This window comes from Lupinus angustifolius, chromosome LG15 (assembly GCF_001865875.1).
Source record: "Lupinus angustifolius cultivar Tanjil chromosome LG15, LupAngTanjil_v1.0, whole genome shotgun sequence".
NCBI classification, from domain to species: Eukaryota; Viridiplantae; Streptophyta; class Magnoliopsida; order Fabales; family Fabaceae; genus Lupinus; species Lupinus angustifolius.
The window spans coordinates 15623984-15641273 of NC_032023.1; the positions used below are offsets into that span (position 1 = coordinate 15623984).

Consider the following 17290-nt stretch of genomic DNA (forward strand, 5'->3'; position numbering starts at 1 on the left):
AGAGGGATTCACTTATTCTAAGAGTAAATTTTTTAAACTTATTCCTCATTCTAGTCATCAATTTTATCATATCTAGGGAAATTCAATGATTTAAATTAGTGAGTGAATCTAAACTATTAAATGTCCATAAAATTGATGGTTAAGATGAAGAGTAAATTAACAAAACTTATTAATGGAGTAAGTGGATCCCCACTCATAAATAATTATTAGAAATAATAGTCACAAAATAGTAATATTTGAAAATTAACCTTAGTGACAAAATTATATTATATGAATTTGTTTCAACAGTCCATAATTAGAAAATAAAATTTAAAATTAATATAAAAAATAAAAAAATATTTATAAAAAGAAATCATTCAGATATTGATACTAAATTAGTATAATAGATATATAATAAATAATAGAGTAAATTACACTCTGAATTTTAGTGAAATTACACAAATCACCCCTTCATTTTTTACACCTATCAAAACCCTTAATTTTTATACATACATTACATCAACTAACCCTCTATAGAAACATGTGTGATTTTTTTAACAAAAAATGGTGATAAGTGTAATTAAGTCGAGCAAAATACGATATATTGTGGAAACAAGTACAAATGATATACGAGTCAATACATTTTCATTATCTTTTGTTCATTACAATATAATATAAGAGTGATTTAAATATATCTTTATAATTATTGATGAATCTTGTAATGAAAATATATTAACTCGTATACTATTTAGATTTGTCTCAACAATGTATCATATTTTGTTTAACTTAATTATACTTATCATATTTTTTGTTTAAAAAATCACACTTATTTCTCATGTATGAGTGTAATGTATGTATAAAATAAGGGGTTTCTTGTAGGTGTAAAAGTGAATGAGTGATTTGTATAATTTCACTAAAACTCATGGGATGTCAGTATAGTTCACTCTAAATAATATAATATCGTATTTACTTATTATAATAATATAAAATCATACATAGACAGTGATACATTAAAATTAATTATTTGACCTTTTTGGGAAATATTTTAAAAATATATTAATATATTATAATCCATAAATTTTGTAAAATACTATTATTTGGTATGGTATCTTGTGGGGTGGCCGAGCCTGCTTGAGAGGAAACCCTAACCAGAAAAAATGACGGCGGTGGGACCCAAAAGTAACGGTTGTGGTATTCCGCATATAGACTGAGATACCATCTCACACGTGGCCCATTCTCTGTAGTGCTCATGAATCTGTTTAATTATCTCGTTAACAAAGGTGTGGACTCCTCTAATTGCACATTAATTCACACGGTAATTAATTATTATTCATTTACTTGTTCCACTATTTATTTATATTCACAGTTATATATAATTAAAAAAAAGTACAAATATTAAACTAATTTAAACTTCTTTATCAATTTTATTGGTAAGACATAAATTGTGCACGACCGTGTAAATATATTTTATGTTACATATATATATATATATTAAACTATTATTAGATTATCTATTCTATCAATATCTATACTTCTATTCTATATATCTATATATAAAGAAAAAATATAATGTAACTACCATCATGATATAATTTTACTATATTGTCATTAACGATTTTTAATTTCTACAAAAAAATCATATAATCATATATTAACTACTCTCTTACCTTAATTTGATCATTAAAATAAAGACAACATATATAATATAAAATACATCCAATAAAAATTACAATATAAAATATATTTAATTTTAAAATATATTTTAATTTACCAAAATAAAATATATAAAACTTAAATATTTGATACCAAAAAGTAAAAATGTAGGTCAACAAGTAAGAAATATATGTCGATGCGCTAGTTAGATATAAAATGAATTTTAGAGCAAGTTAAACTGAAACCTAAAATGAAATTTGGAGTAAGTTAGACTCAAACCTAAATTTTAGTAATTTTATATATACATGAACATCCATAATTTATATGCATACATTATTCTGGTATATGTCAGCTAGAGAAATTAACACCTTAAGTGTCAAAGTCTCCTTATTATTTTGATATATAAAGTGATTTAAATAATATATTATTAGAATTATTAATTTATTTTGTAAAAAATCAAAAATAATAAAAAAAAGTAAACATATCTTTATTATATATCATATTTTATTTTATTTTATTATACTTATCATATTTTTTGTTTAAAATATTACTATCATTTTCTCTATGAGATGATAATAATTTCATTAAAATTCAGAGTTGTTGATATAATTTCATCTAAAATTTAATATAATTCTAACTATAATATTCTAAATTTAAAATTGAATTAAAAATGTAAAATTAATTACTTATAGTTTAAAGGGAGAAGATTAAAATTATGTCATTTTTCCGATAATTTCAATGTTTTTCCTTGTCGCTGAAAATCGAAAAAAGAACCACACTCCATATTCTTCCTATAAATACAACGCTAAAAATGAATCTCAAACGAGAAAGTGAGAAACCATAACTGTGGGCGGCGCTTTTCTCTGTCTCACTGTTTTGAATCTGAAACTGTTAACTTCTTCGTGTCTTTTTAACCAGCCACACGAACTTCCTCTCCTTCTCAAATCCCACAATACGCCACCGTTTTAGATCCGTTATATTTAAACGGAACGTGAAAATCCAAACACCAAAAAACAAAAACACAGATTCACAGATTCTTCCTTTATCTCTGAAATCTGATTCGAAACGATGTCGTTTTCTCGTTCGATTCTGACTTGTTCGTCATTGATAGGAGGGTGTACACTACCATCCACCACCACAAACAAGAAACCGCACCTCAATGCGATTTCTCGCGTTAACGTTGCGAAGAAATTTTACGGAACACGATTGCGTTCAATGAAGCCTCCTGGATCGGAGAGGCTTCACATGTGGCAATCGGAGGGGCCTGGTAGGTCACCGAAGCTGAGGGTGGTGGTTCGGTCGTCAATGACGGCGGTGCCGAAGAAGAGTCTCGGACTTTACGATCCCGCCATGGATAAGGACTCATGCGGTGTTGGGTTTGTAGCTGAACTCTCAGGCGAAAGTAACCGCAAAACGGTACCCATGATTTCACCGTGTGAATATATATGAATGAATGAGATGTGTTATTATGAATGTGCGTTTTGATTGGTTGTGATGTCGTTTTGGTTTAGGTAACGGATGCATTGGAAATGTTGGTGCGAATGACGCATAGAGGAGGGTGTGGGTGCGAAGCCAACACGGGCGATGGAGCAGGGATTCTTGTCGCTCTGCCTCACAACTTTTACAATCAGGTATCTTTTTTTTTTTTTAATTCATTCATTTTTTATATTTTATTTTTGGTAATATCAAGTTTATCCTCATCTAAACTACATAAATAATCCTTTCAACTAAACCTACACTTTGGTTCATTTTTTATATTTTTATGATACATAATTTATTTTTGTCTGACATAGATATTTGATTCTCTTTAATTTTTTAATAAATTAATTGCCAAATTCATAATATTTTTACTAATTATGTCGTTTACCGTAATTTATTTATTAATTTTATGTCGTTTACTGTAATGCGTTTTAAGATTCAACGGTCAACTGACGGGAGTTTAGCTGTCTTTCCCAACTTTTTATCAACCTTTTTACAGTTTTTTTAATTCCGCCTTTTGTGTTTGAATTTCTCTACCTGCTCTGATTTTATAATATATAACAGGAATTAAAAGCTAATTTTGTCGTCTCCTATTTTATCTGTATTAAAAAATTGTATTTTCGATCTATTTGTGATTTTTAGTGTATCTCTAAAATTAACCTATTACAATAAGCAACAATGAAGTTTATATATTATATTTTTTAAATTTTAATATGTATTATTTGTATTTATACCAATATTAATATTAATATATATATATATATATAATTAAGGTAGTAAATATATTAGAATAAATTATATTGAATAAGTGAGTTTTTGTAGAATTGCACATAATTTCCATTTTTTTTAAAATATAATTAAGGGAAAGAAAATTAAGATAATGTTATCACGATGGTAGTGAATATAATTAAGTTAAATCACACTGTAAGTATAATTTAGTCAATGGATCAACACAAAATGCTAATTTTAAGAATAATGATGATAATAGCAATAAATTGTAGTAAATCCACATGTCCATGTTTGTAGAATATAGGAAAAAATATTTAAAATAAAATTGTTTCCTTAAAAACCCTTTAAAATGATTTTTAGCTTCAATAGAAAATCAAATAGATTGAATATTTATCCATGTAATTCCTAAAAATGGATTCACGAGTGAATTGAAATCTATCTATTAAGTATGAAAATGAATAGATTGAATAATTTAAAATATGATTTAAATAAATTTATATAAAATGATAGATTTCTAACTACCCATTCATTAGGATTCAAATACATGAATTCATTTTGACCATTTTAATGTAGATAATGTAATTTACTCTTAATTAATTATTCACAAATTAGATAGAGAAAATTGATCATTGATAAATTTGCGTATAGAATTTGATAATGAAATTACTCTTATTTTTTATATTTAAACGATATTTCTTTAGAATTATTGATACATTTCATAACAAATAAAAAGTAAAGAATTTGATTCATGTACTATTCGAATTTGACTTCATAAACATTATATATTGTGAAAATATTTTGTTCTGTACGACTATTGTCATTAGCATATACACATAATTGCCCTGATCGTCGTAACATTTTGGAGGCCTAATGGGAGAAAAAATGTGGGTACCTAATTTAACTATTTGAAACTTGACTATCAAAGTTAGAATAAAATTGATAACTTAATATAAATTGTGATGACAAAATAAAAATATGTATATCAAATAGTTTAATTATGTAAATGTTTTTAAAATAAATTAAAAAAAAAGTTTCATACAAATTATAAAAACTTCACATATTTTTATGGATCATATTCTTAATAACAATTACAAATGGTTTCATACTTTTCTCATTACATGTTAGATATTTGTTTCAATTATATATGAATTATATAAATATAAAATAATTAGTATCACAATCAATAAAGTATTAATTATAGATAGGAGTGATAATAGTTGACAACAGGCAAATTTAAAAAAAGAAAAAAGAACTATAAAAGACTTGTTATATAGAGGTAAAATTGGTTGAACATCTAAAAGAATTTAGGTTCCCATTAATTATGGGTCGTGTGGTGCACACTTGCTGTGGACCCTCACAGGCCGATAAAGTGGTGCGTTGGCATGGACTGCCGAGAACGTGACAAAGTGATGTTCTAACAAGTGCCATTTAATTTCATCCTCTTGCAGAATCAAAATGTCACCCCATTTAATTCTTAGCATCTCCTACTCCAACAAATAAAATCTTTATTCTTATTTCATCCCATATATTATTTTATAATTTTTATTGTTATTTGTATTATATAATATCTATATTTTTTTATTATAATATCTATATTTCTTCTCACTCTAAGAACATATTCTTATTTATAAAATCAGAAAATAAAAATAATACGATGCATAATATATAAGAATATTCTTATTTCATTAATAACAATATTAAACATAACCATTGTGGACTCTTACCTCATCCTTTATTTATGTAATCCATAAAGCCTATGACACAACCTATATATTTTTTTGTTCCGTACCTTTTACCACGAATTGGATTCATTTGAAATTTCCATTCATCTTGAAGTTAATATCTATGAATATAAATTACCAATTTTTTGTTTGGTTATATATAAATTTACTCAAATATATATATGGTCTTCACGATAATATCATAAAACTCAGTGGAGTTAATGCGCAAGTCTCACTCTTTCTTGAGTTTCTTCGATGAAGTAGGCGGAGAAATCGACTTGTCCTTTTCTCTCTATTCCTTTCTAACTAGATTTCATAAGCACTTTTTTAGGAAGTTTTTATTTGTGAGTAAAGTTAATGAGCAGAAGAACTACCCTGTTAAGTGGAAACAAACTTTAAATAACACTTAAATCCGGAGGTTTAAACTTTCAACTTTCCTTACTCTAACTTCATAATGGAGCTTGATGCATGGAAATATGGATAAGTTTTCATTTATTTAGAGTTGTCTGTGTTCTTCATTTTGTATATGAAGGTTGATCAATGTAATGGGTTTGACTAATTGCAGGTTGTGGATTTTGAGCTTCCGCCCCCAGGAAAATATGCAGTTGGCATGCTTTTCTTGCCTACATCCAGCAGTCGTAGGGAAGAGAGCAAAAAAGCCTTTGAAAAGGTGAACTAAATTATGAAGTTATTATTTAAAAATTTATTTTGGTGGCTTTTGTGTTTAATTTGATTCCATGACATAGTTGTTGCTGCTTAAGTTATCATTGACAAATTTATTTCACTATTTTATGCTGTTTGTATTTTGATATTAAATCATAGTGATATATTGATTTTAAATCTGCCATACTTTTGTTTTTAAGGTTGCTAAATCTCTGGGGCACTCTATTCTTGGTTGGCGTTCTGTGCCCACTGATAACTCAGGATTGGGCAAATCAGCTGTGCAGACTGAACCAGTGATCGAACAGGTGTTTCTTACTCCAAGTACTCAAGCAAAAGTAGATTTGGAAAGACAGGTACTTTCTCTACATAACAAGGCTGGTGTTAGTTTTAGATTGAAATAAATCTACATATGATTCAATATAAGTTCTTTTGAAAGAAATGAAGTCCCAAATGATTTGGTTCAATATATTTGAAATATCATTCAGTCAAGCTAAATAGATATTTCGCTACTTTCTTGCAGATGTATATATTAAGGAAACTTTCCATGGTTGCTATTACATCTGCATTAAACCTCCATAATGACAGCATTACAGATTTCTATATCTGTTCACTTTCATCAAGGTGTGCTGTCAAGAAGGAACATTGTTATTTAAGAGGACTGAATTTTTTTTACTGCCAATCTACTCAGACTTTGATTTCACATGGTTTTACAATTTGTACAGGACGGTTGTTTACAAAGGTCAGTTAACACCAGCTCAGTTGAAGGATTACTATTTTGCAGACCTTGGCAATGAAAGGTTTACGAGCTACATGGCCCTGGTAAATATTTTATCCTTTAACTTCTCTTCTTTCTCCACTAACTCTATATACTCTAACAAACAGCATAGGAACAACCAGTAACTGAAGGGATGCAAGGTTGGGGAATGACTTCTGAGGTATTGAGGTTTGAATGATCTCTTAAGTTCTTCCACTCCCTTGATTACTTTTTGAATTTGGATGCGGATTGGATGCAATGGGTGAGTTGGTATGACAGTACATTATCAAGATAATCATGTATGCAGAAATATCTGCTGATGCTTTCTGTGGTCAGTTGGTCTGAAGGACAATTTCATCTTGTTGGTGGAGTAAAAAATCATTTTGGTGAATATGGAGTAGGATTTTCAGAAATTTTACTGGCACTTGAGCATATGTTTATGTTGACGCACTTGGAGGAAAATTTCATTTATGCAGTTTTTTAAATTATGCAATAAGAAGTAAGCATAAATACTGATAATTTGTTATGTACATGAAATGTGCAGGTACATTCACGGTTTTCTACAAACACTTTTCCTAGCTGGGATCGTGCTCAACCTATGCGCGTACTGGGCCATAATGGAGAAATCAACACTCTTCGGGGCAATGTTAACTGGTATGTCTTGCATAAGCATTATTGTACATAGCTTAAGAATAAAAAAGAAGGAAAACTATATTGCACTTCTAATTTAAATGGATGTTTCAGTAAGCTGATGCAGCTGAAATGGATGAATCAATGAGTAAATATTGTTGATAGACTTAACTTAATTCATGATTTATTTCCTGCTTTGTTTTGTTTTTTGCGGCTGCCATGCTGCAGATTTTATATAGTTGTAAACTTGTAATAGCGTTGAATTTTGTGCTGTATGGTACTCACTGCATTTTGAGTGAAGTAGAGCATGTCAGCTAATGTGTTGCATTTGTAGGACGAAGGCACGTGAGGGCCTCCTGAAGTGCAATGAGCTTGGTCTATCAGAAAATGATTTAAAGAAGCTTTTGCCCATTGTGAATGCAAACTCATCTGATTCAGGTGAAAAATTATCTAACTTATTTCGTTTGCCAGAATATATTCGTATGCTGATGATTTTTCTACTCCAGGAGCATTTGATGCTGTCCTTGAGTTTTTGATTCAGTCTGGAAAAAGCCTTCCTGAAGCTGTCATGATGATGATTCCTGAAGCTTGGCAAAATGACAAAAACATGGATCCTCAGCGTAAAGCATTTTATGAATACTTCTCAGCTCTCATGGAGCCATGGGACGGGCCAGCTCTTATATCATGTGAATTTCTTGGATTCCAGATTATTACCTTCTATATTTTGTCCTTTTGGTTTCAAGATTCGGTTCACTGACCTAACATTATTGCAGTTACTGATGGTCACTATCTTGGAGCAACATTGGATAGGAATGGACTGCGTCCAGGCCGCTTTTATGTCACCCACAGTGGACGAGTAATAATGGCGAGTGAAGTTGGGGTTGTAGACATACCTCCTGAAGATGTGTCAAGGAAAGGAAGATTAAATCCTGGCATGATGCTTCTTGTGGATTTTGAGAAGCATATTGTTGTAAATGATGATGCCCTGAAGGAACAGTACTCTTTGGCAAGGCCCTATGGGGAGTGGCTCAGAAAGCAGAAGATTGAACTCAAAGATATAGTTGACTCTGTTCATGAATCTGAAAGAGTGCCACCAAGCATAGCAGGAGTTGTTCCAGTAAGTATAATATAAAAACCCACTTGAACCTGTCATGATTTTCTCGTACATTACTTACTATTTCAGTTATAGGCGTCTAGTGATGATGTGGATATGGAAAACATGGGAGTTCATGGCTTACTTGCTCCTTTGAAAGCTTTTGGGTATGCAACATCCATCCTGATCATTTTTTCATTTTATTAATTGTAAATGTATTTACAAAGGATGTGTTTTTATATTCTGCTATTCTCATGCAGCTATACAGTTGAATCCTTGGAGATGTTATTGCTTCCCATGGCAAAAGATGCAACGGAAGCCCTTGGGTCAATGGGAAATGACACTCCATTGGCTGTCATGTCTAATAGAGAAAAACTCACTTTTGAGTACTTCAAACAAATGTTTGCCCAAGTGACAAACCCACCAATTGATCCTATCCGAGAGAAAATAGTCACTTCCATGCAATGTATGGTTGGTCCAGAAGGTGACCTGACAGAAACCACCGAGGAACAATGCCATCGCCTCTCACTAGAAGGCCCCCTTTTATCCATTGAAGAAATGGAAGCCATTAAAAAGATGAATTATAGGGGATGGCAGAGCAAAGTTATTGACATAACATACTCAAAGGACTGTGGTAAGAAAGGATTGGAGGAAGCCTTGGACAGGATAAGTGCAGAAGCACATGATGCAATCAATGACGGTTATAAAATCCTTGTGCTGTCTGATAGAGGTATTTATATTTATACTTGTATAGCATAATACTCAAATATAACATGTATAGTACTTTTCAATCTAATGTGTATCTGGCATTGAATCTTATAGCCTTCTCAAGGAAACGTGTTGCTGTGAGCTCTCTCCTGGCTGTTGGTGCTGTCCATCAACATCTAGTTAAAAAACTTGAGCGCACAAGAGTTGCCTTAATGGTTGAATCTGCAGAGGCACGTGAGGTGCACCATTTCTCCACACTTGTGGGTTTTGGTGCAGATGCTGTCTGCCCATATTTGGCTGTAGAGGCAATTTTGCGACTGCAGGTCGATGGAAAGATCCCACAAAAAGCAGGTGGTGAATTATGTTCAAAAGATGAGCTGGTGAAGCAGTACTTTCAGGCAAGCAACTATGGAATGATGAAGGTGCTCGCAAAAATGGGAATATCTACTTTGGCCTCTTACAAAGGTGCTCAGATTTTTGAAGCTCTGGGTCTTTCATCAGAAGTAATTGAAAAGTGTTTTGCTGGAACCCCAAGTCGAGTAGAGGGTGCAACCTTTGAGATGCTTGCTCGTGATGCTCTTCAATTGCACGAATTGGCATTTCCTTCTCGGGTTTTCTCTCCTGGAAGTGCTGAAGCTGTAGCATTGCCAAATCCTGGGGATTATCATTGGAGAAAAGGTGGTGAAGTTCACCTGAATGATCCACTTGCCATATCAAAGCTTCAAGAGGCTGCCAGAACCAATAGCATAGATGCATATAAACAGTTCTCCAAGCTCATTCATGAGTTAAATAAGGCTTGCAATTTGCGGGGACTTCTGAAATTTAAAAAGGCATCAGTGGAGATTCCCCTTGATGAAGTAGAGTCAGCTAGTGAGATAGTTAAACGGTTTTGTACTGGGGCCATGAGTTATGGGTCAATATCTCTTGAGGCACACACAACATTGGCAACTGCTATGAATAAACTTGGAGGGAAATCCAACACAGGTTTGTAAAACTTCATGGCCAAATCTTATTTTTTGGAAAAGATGTCAAGTTTGTTTCCAAGTTGATAATGTCTTTTGGGGATTCCTTTTCTATAGTCTATAGGAGTTTAATTATTCAAGGTTAGTGTCTACATTAATTATTATTTATTTTATGGGAAATTTTACCGTAGGTGAGGGAGGTGAGCAACCATCTCGTATGGAACCTCTTCCGGATGGTTCAAGGAACCCGAAAAGGAGTGCCATCAAGCAGATTGCTAGTGGAAGGTTTGGAGTTTCGAGTTACTATCTTACAAATGCAGATGAACTGCAAATAAAGATGGCCCAGGTAATTTTCAAAATTTGCACTTTTGAAATTCGAGGTTATGGTTCCCATCCTTATAAGAAATCTTACAAAAAGTTACTTATATGATTATATAAATAAATAAAATTTCAATAAATAAAAAAATGGTATATAGCCTGTTTTACTGCTGGATTTAAGGTTTTGTTTATGAATTTTATTTGTGGGATGTGATGTTGTGTAAGAGACCTCCAGATGCTCTTGCATCTTTAATTGATAGCTACATTTGACCTTTCGTATCGTTGATAATAGTAGTTTTTCACTAAAATGTGGAATGTTAGATTGATACCATTTTAACTTTTGATGTTTTCCTCAGGGAGCAAAACCTGGTGAGGGAGGTGAACTTCCTGGTCACAAGGTTATCGGAGACATTGCTGTCACCAGGAATTCAACCCCTGGGGTTGGTCTTATCAGTCCACCACCTCATCATGATATTTATTCCATTGAAGATCTTGCCCAATTAATTCATGATCTTAAGGTATGTTCATATCTAGCTCCTACTATTTAACAATGGGTGCTTTTGTTGGATTTTATTCTGTTATGCCTTCTTCCTTGTTAATCATTTTGTTAATTCTTAGAGTGCCAACCCTGCTGCTCGAATTAGTGTGAAGTTGGTATCTGAAGCTGGAGTTGGTGTAATAGCTAGTGGAGTTGTTAAAGGGCACGCCGACCATGTCTTGATCTCAGGCCACGATGGGGGTACAGGGGCATCCAGATGGACTGGCATAAAGAGTGCTGGGCTCCCTTGGGAACTTGGCTTGGCAGAGACCCACCAGACTTTGGTTGCTAATGACCTCCGTGGGCGGACAGTACTCCAAACTGATGGGCAACTCAAAACTGGAAGAGATGTGGCCATAGCTGCTCTTCTTGGTGCAGAAGAGTATGGTTTCAGTACAGCTCCGCTAATGACTCTTGGTTGTATCATGATGCGGAAGTGCCACAAAAATACATGTCCCGTTGGCATTGCTACCCAAGATCCAGTACTTAGAGAGAAGTTTGCTGGAGAACCTGAACATGTCATTAACTTCTTTTTCATGGTGGCTGAAGAGATGCGAGAAATCATGTCCCAGCTTGGTTTTCGGACTGTCAATGAGATGGTTGGTCGTTCAGATATGCTTGAACTTGATAGAGAAGTCATTAAGAGCAATGAGAAACTAGAGAACATCAACCTCTCTCTTCTGCTTAAACCTGCAGCTGAATTGCGGCCAGAAGCTGCTCAATACTGTGTACAAAAACAAGACCATGGTTTGGACATGCGCTTGGATAATAAGCTTATAAGTTTGTCCAATGCTGCTTTGGAAAAGGGTCTTCCAGTATACATTGAAAGTCCAATCCGTAATGTAGACCGATCTGTGGGAACTATGCTTAGTCACGAAGTGACTAAAAAGTACCACTTGAATGGTCTTCCTACTGACACGATTCATGTCAGATTTACTGGCAGTGCAGGCCAGAGCTTTGGTTCATTCCTCTGTCCAGGCATCACCTTGGAACTTGAAGGTGATGGCAATGACTATGTTGGTAAAGGACTGTCAGGTGGCAAGATTGTAGTATATCCTCCAAAGGGAAGTACTTTTGACCCTAAGAATAATATTGTAATTGGTAATGTTGCCTTGTATGGGGCCACAAAAGGGGAGGCATATTTCAATGGGATGGCAGCAGAAAGGTTTTCTGTGCGTAATTCTGGGGCTAAGGCAGTAGTGGAAGGTGTTGGTGATCATGGATGTGAGTACATGACTGGTGGGACAGTTGTTGTGCTCGGAATCACTGGTAGAAATTTTGCTGCAGGGATGAGTGGTGGAGTTGCCTATGTTCTTGACATAGATGGGAAATTCCATTCTCGGTGCAACCATGAGCTTGTAGATCTGGATAAGGTTGAGGAGGAGGAGGACGTTGTTACTCTCAAAGTGTTATTACAACAACATCAGCGTCACACAAATAGTTTGTTTGCGAAAGAAGTGCTTGATGACTTTAACAATCTTGTTCCAAAATTTATAAAGGTCATCCCCAGGGAGTATAAACATGTTTTGGCTAGTATGAAGTTAAAGGAAGCCTCTAATGACGCAGTGGAGCCTGCTGCTAAAGATGAAGCAGAACTGGTGGGGAAAGATGCATTTGAAGAGCTTAAGAAACTGGCTGGTTCATCTTTGAATGGGAAACCGAGTCAGGTAATTGTGAGCTTCACCACTACCCAACTATAGACATGTATAATTGTATATTTTGTGAAGTTTGCACTCCTTAGTTTTGCGATTGACTTTATGGTCTTATTGTTGCATTTGGATTCACACTAATGTTTCTTTAGTGGGACCTCTTTCTTAAGTTATTGGAAAATTTGATGTTTATGTTATTGGAAAATTTGATGTTTATGAAGAAAGGTAATTTGTGTAATTGGCATGAATTGATTATCTTCATTAATTATAGGGTGGGTTGCCTAGAGGTTTTACTTTAATCACAGTATCTTCCATTGTGTAACAATGCCACTATTGTGATTCACAACAATGGGGCACTTGCCTCCACAAACTCTTAATATTTGTCTATAACTCTATATTATACATGTATTTTAGATTTTTTACCGACTATTGTATGAATAAATTACTTGTAAAAGATGTTCAAAATTTAGAAATTATGAACTCTTTATTTTATTCTGTCATTTCCAAAGTCACAGTACAAGGCAATACTTTTACAGTTCTTAGTCATTCATTATTATGAATACACAAATGCTACTATCAAAAGATTTTTATATGTAATTTATATTTTTTAAAGGTTGGGTAGTCCTTAATTAATACACATTAGTAATTTATATATTTATAAAAAATATATTCAATTTTTCCACTATAAATTTATGTTAGTATTGCCCCACAACCTAATTTTTTTGGGTCCATCCCTGTTGTCAGTTGTTAGTTCACTATTATCATACCTGCTTAGGAAGGTCTTGTTCGCATCCTCCTAACTTTAGTTCTTATACATGTTAAATGATTTTAAAAACAACCTTTTGAATACTCTGCTGAATTAGCAGAAAATAGACTTCCTCTCTTGCTAGGACAGAAGAGTGGTATAGTTAACTTCTTAACTAAGAAAACCGACTTCGTTGCAAGATATTAGTATGTAGATTATTCTTGTTGTTTTATGTTCGGCTGATATCTTTGAATGTGTTCTGGAAATACAGGCTGAGTCATCTAAGAGGCCTAGTCAAGTCATTGATGCTGTTAAACATAGAGGTTTTGTTGCTTATGAGCGTGAAGGTGTTCAGTATAGGGATGCTAATGTTCGAATGGCTGATTGGAATGAAGTGATGGAGGAGACAAAGCCAGGTCCACTTTTGAAAACCCAGTCAGCCCGTTGCATGGATTGTGGTACTCCTTTCTGTCATCAGGTGTGCATTGCCAACTTCAAGAAGTTTTCTTTGAAGTACTTCTTATATTTTCATTTTCCAATTTCTTCATAACTTTGTTTCATGTTTAAACTAAAGATGCATAAATAAACTTGCAGGAAAATTCTGGATGTCCTCTTGGAAATAAAATTCCAGAATTTAACGAGTTAGTATACCAAAATCGGTGGCGTGAGGCATTAGATAGGCTTCTCGAGACCAATAACTTCCCAGAGTTTACTGGTCGGGTGTGTCCAGCTCCTTGTGAAGGTTCTTGTGTCCTTGGTATTATTGAGAATCCAGTATCTATTAAAAACATTGAATGTGCTATCATAGACAAGGCTTTTGAGGAGGGTTGGATGGTGCCACGACCTCCAGCCAAGAGAACAGGGTATGAAAATTCCCCCCTTTCAACATGTCTTCAGTTTCATTTTGTTATTTCTGCTGTTTCAACTGAATAGGTATAGTCCTCGAGTTGGTGTGTAGTGCTTTTCTGTTTTTAACCTGCACAGATTAGTTGCAGATATGAGTAGTGCTACATTGGGCCATATCAGTAAACTGTTGACTTTTCTTGAAATTACCTGTAAGATAAACATTTTTTTAAATTAATATGTTTACTGACACAGGAAAAAAGTTGCCATTGTTGGAAGTGGACCGGCTGGTCTTGCAGCTGCTGATCAACTAAATAAAATCGGCCATATAGTATCTGTGTATGAAAGAGCTGATAGGATTGGAGGGCTTATGATGTATGGGGTTCCCAACATGAAAGCTGACAAAGTGGATACAGTTCAGCGGCGAGTCAATCTTATGGCAGCGGAAGGAGTTAATTTTGTAGTGAATGCCAATGTTGGGCATGATCCTTTATACTCTCTTGATCGGCTCAGAGCGGAAAATGATGCTATTATCTTGGCTGTAGGAGCCACAAAACCAAGGTGAGACCTAGTGCAGGAGTCCTATATATTATTGTTTGCATTTTGTTTAATTTTGCTAGGAATAGAAGTATTTTGGAAAAATGGAATAGTTCTTGAAAGATGATTCATAGGAAGATTTATTTTTTAATGCAGGGATCTTCCAGTGCCTGGGAGGGAGCTGTCAGGAATTCATTTTGCCATGGAACTCCTTCATGCGAACACTAAAAGCTTGCTTGATAGCAATCTCCAGGATGGTAACTATATATCCGCCAAGGGCAAGAAAGTTGTGGTCATTGGCGGGGGTGACACGGGCACAGATTGCATTGGGACATCCATCCGTCATGGGTGTAGTAGCATTGTAAATCTGGAACTTCTCCCTCAGCCACCACAAACTAGAGCCCCAGGCAACCCTTGGCCACAGGTCAGATCCTTTGGTTTTCAAAATTCGAAGTATCAGTTATGTTTCTTCTTTGCAGTCCATATTAGAGATTGTAGACAGCTTGTGTAATATGTATGACCTTTCACTTGCTTTTACTAGGATTATACACTAGTATTAGCCTTTTAGAAGTCAATTATGGCTAATGGTTCTCTTGCAGCTTTCCATGTACATTAACTGATTCTTGGACTCTTCTATATTGGCATGAGATCAGTTAAAAGTGCTAGCAGTGATTCCAAATGCCCACCTGTAATTAGTTTACCTTTTTCAGTTCAAACTTGGAAGGGAATTGCTAAAGATGCTTTTATTTATTTATTTCATGTTAGTTGCACATGACTTTTGTTTAACTTCTGAATATTTCTGGAATGCAGTGGCCTCGCGTATTCCGTGTAGATTACGGGCACCAAGAAGCTACAGCTAAATTTGGCAAAGATCCAAGATCTTATGAGGTATTGACTAAGCGGTTTATAGGAGATGAAAATGGAGCCATGAAGGGGCTTGAAGTGATACATGTTCGCTGGGAGAAGGATGAAACTGGAAAGTTTCAGTTTAAGGAAATTGAGGGATCTGAAGAGATTATTGAGGCTGACCTAGTTTTACTGGCCATGGGATTCCTTGGCCCTGAGCCTGTAAGTATTTCATAATAGCTTTATTTCTCATGCTTTAAGAAGTTAGTTGACTGAACTTCATATTTGGTGGTGATCACTGTAAAATGAAGTAAGTTATAATGATAAGTTTGATTATAATTCATGTGCTGACATTTTGGTGCTTTTACTTCATCCATTGATAGATGCCTTCCCACAAATGATATTCATCTGTGACTGAGTTGGTAATTACTTATGTTTCTTCTTCTTTTTTTCTAGACAATAGCAGAGAAACTGGGCATGGAGCGAGACAATAGGTCAAATTTCAAAGCTGATTATGGTCGCTTCTCAACCACTGTCAAAGGTGTGTTTGCAGCAGGGGATTGTCGCCGAGGACAGTCCCTGGTGGTATGGGCAATTTCAGAGGGACGACAAGCTGCTGCACAAGTTGACAGTTACCTTGTAAAAGAAGACTCAGATCACAATGTTTCTGGGAAGCGACAGTATCAAGAGGCAGCAGGAGCTCACTAAGAGGCAGCAGGGCAAACACACAGTGGCAACTTAGAAGTCTTGTGTGATTATTCCTTTAATACAGTACCAGACAGAATAACAATAGATGGTCCCAATATTCCAGGTTTTGATGGAATTTAGGGTTTCCATAGGCCATTTATTTGTTGGCAGTGGAGTAAAATAAGGAAAAAAAATAATAAATTAAAGATGTTTTAGTGTAAGCAAAGCTAGGTTTATCTTGCCCAGTTTGGTGGCTTTTTGGCATGAAAATCTTGTCATAGTTTGAAATGAACTGTATAGTTTGATCATTAATATTTGATTCACAGCTTTGAATGAGTAGTATTTTTTTTAATGTTATATTTTTGTTTTCCTTAATGAAAAGGAAACAAAGTAGTTTCTCATCTGCTTCATGGTAGTTGCAGTTAGCACTTGGCAGAATTTGGTCTTTGGACACTTGACACTTACTACATCTCTATTTATAGAGATAGAAAGTGCATATGGGAATATACGAGTTAGCACTAGCAGAGAATGCGAGTGTTAGATGAAGTGAAGAAGGCCAAACAATTCCCAAACTTCCTAACTCAGGAAGAGAATTTATCATCAAAGGAGCAAACTATGTCACACAACAAATATAGTTGAATGACCCCAATAATTGTCTCTCTCTAGTTCCTCATTTGATTCTGTTTACTACAAAAAATTCACCTTCTTTAACTGCAACTTCAACTTTGAGCACCTCTCATACAGGTACAAGAGTTT

The 17290-nt window shown here is 34.3% G+C and overlaps 1 protein-coding gene across 1 annotated transcript; it reads left to right on the forward strand.

Annotated features, from left to right (window-relative positions):
• On the forward strand, positions 2456-16870 carry LOC109328068 (glutamate synthase [NADH], amyloplastic-like). The gene is given in 23 exon segments (XM_019561320.1): positions 2456-3048; positions 3144-3263; positions 6127-6231; positions 6425-6577; positions 6745-6845; positions 6947-7043; positions 7523-7632; positions 7943-8046; positions 8115-8294; positions 8382-8725; positions 8798-8868; positions 8962-9431; positions 9524-10393; positions 10563-10717; positions 11046-11207; positions 11308-12894; positions 13893-14099; positions 14216-14484; positions 14720-15025; positions 15158-15425; positions 15812-16069; positions 16304-16527; positions 16529-16870. Coding segments are annotated over 23 exon segments (6570 nt in total). The 5' UTR covers positions 2456-2700; the 3' UTR covers positions 16590-16870.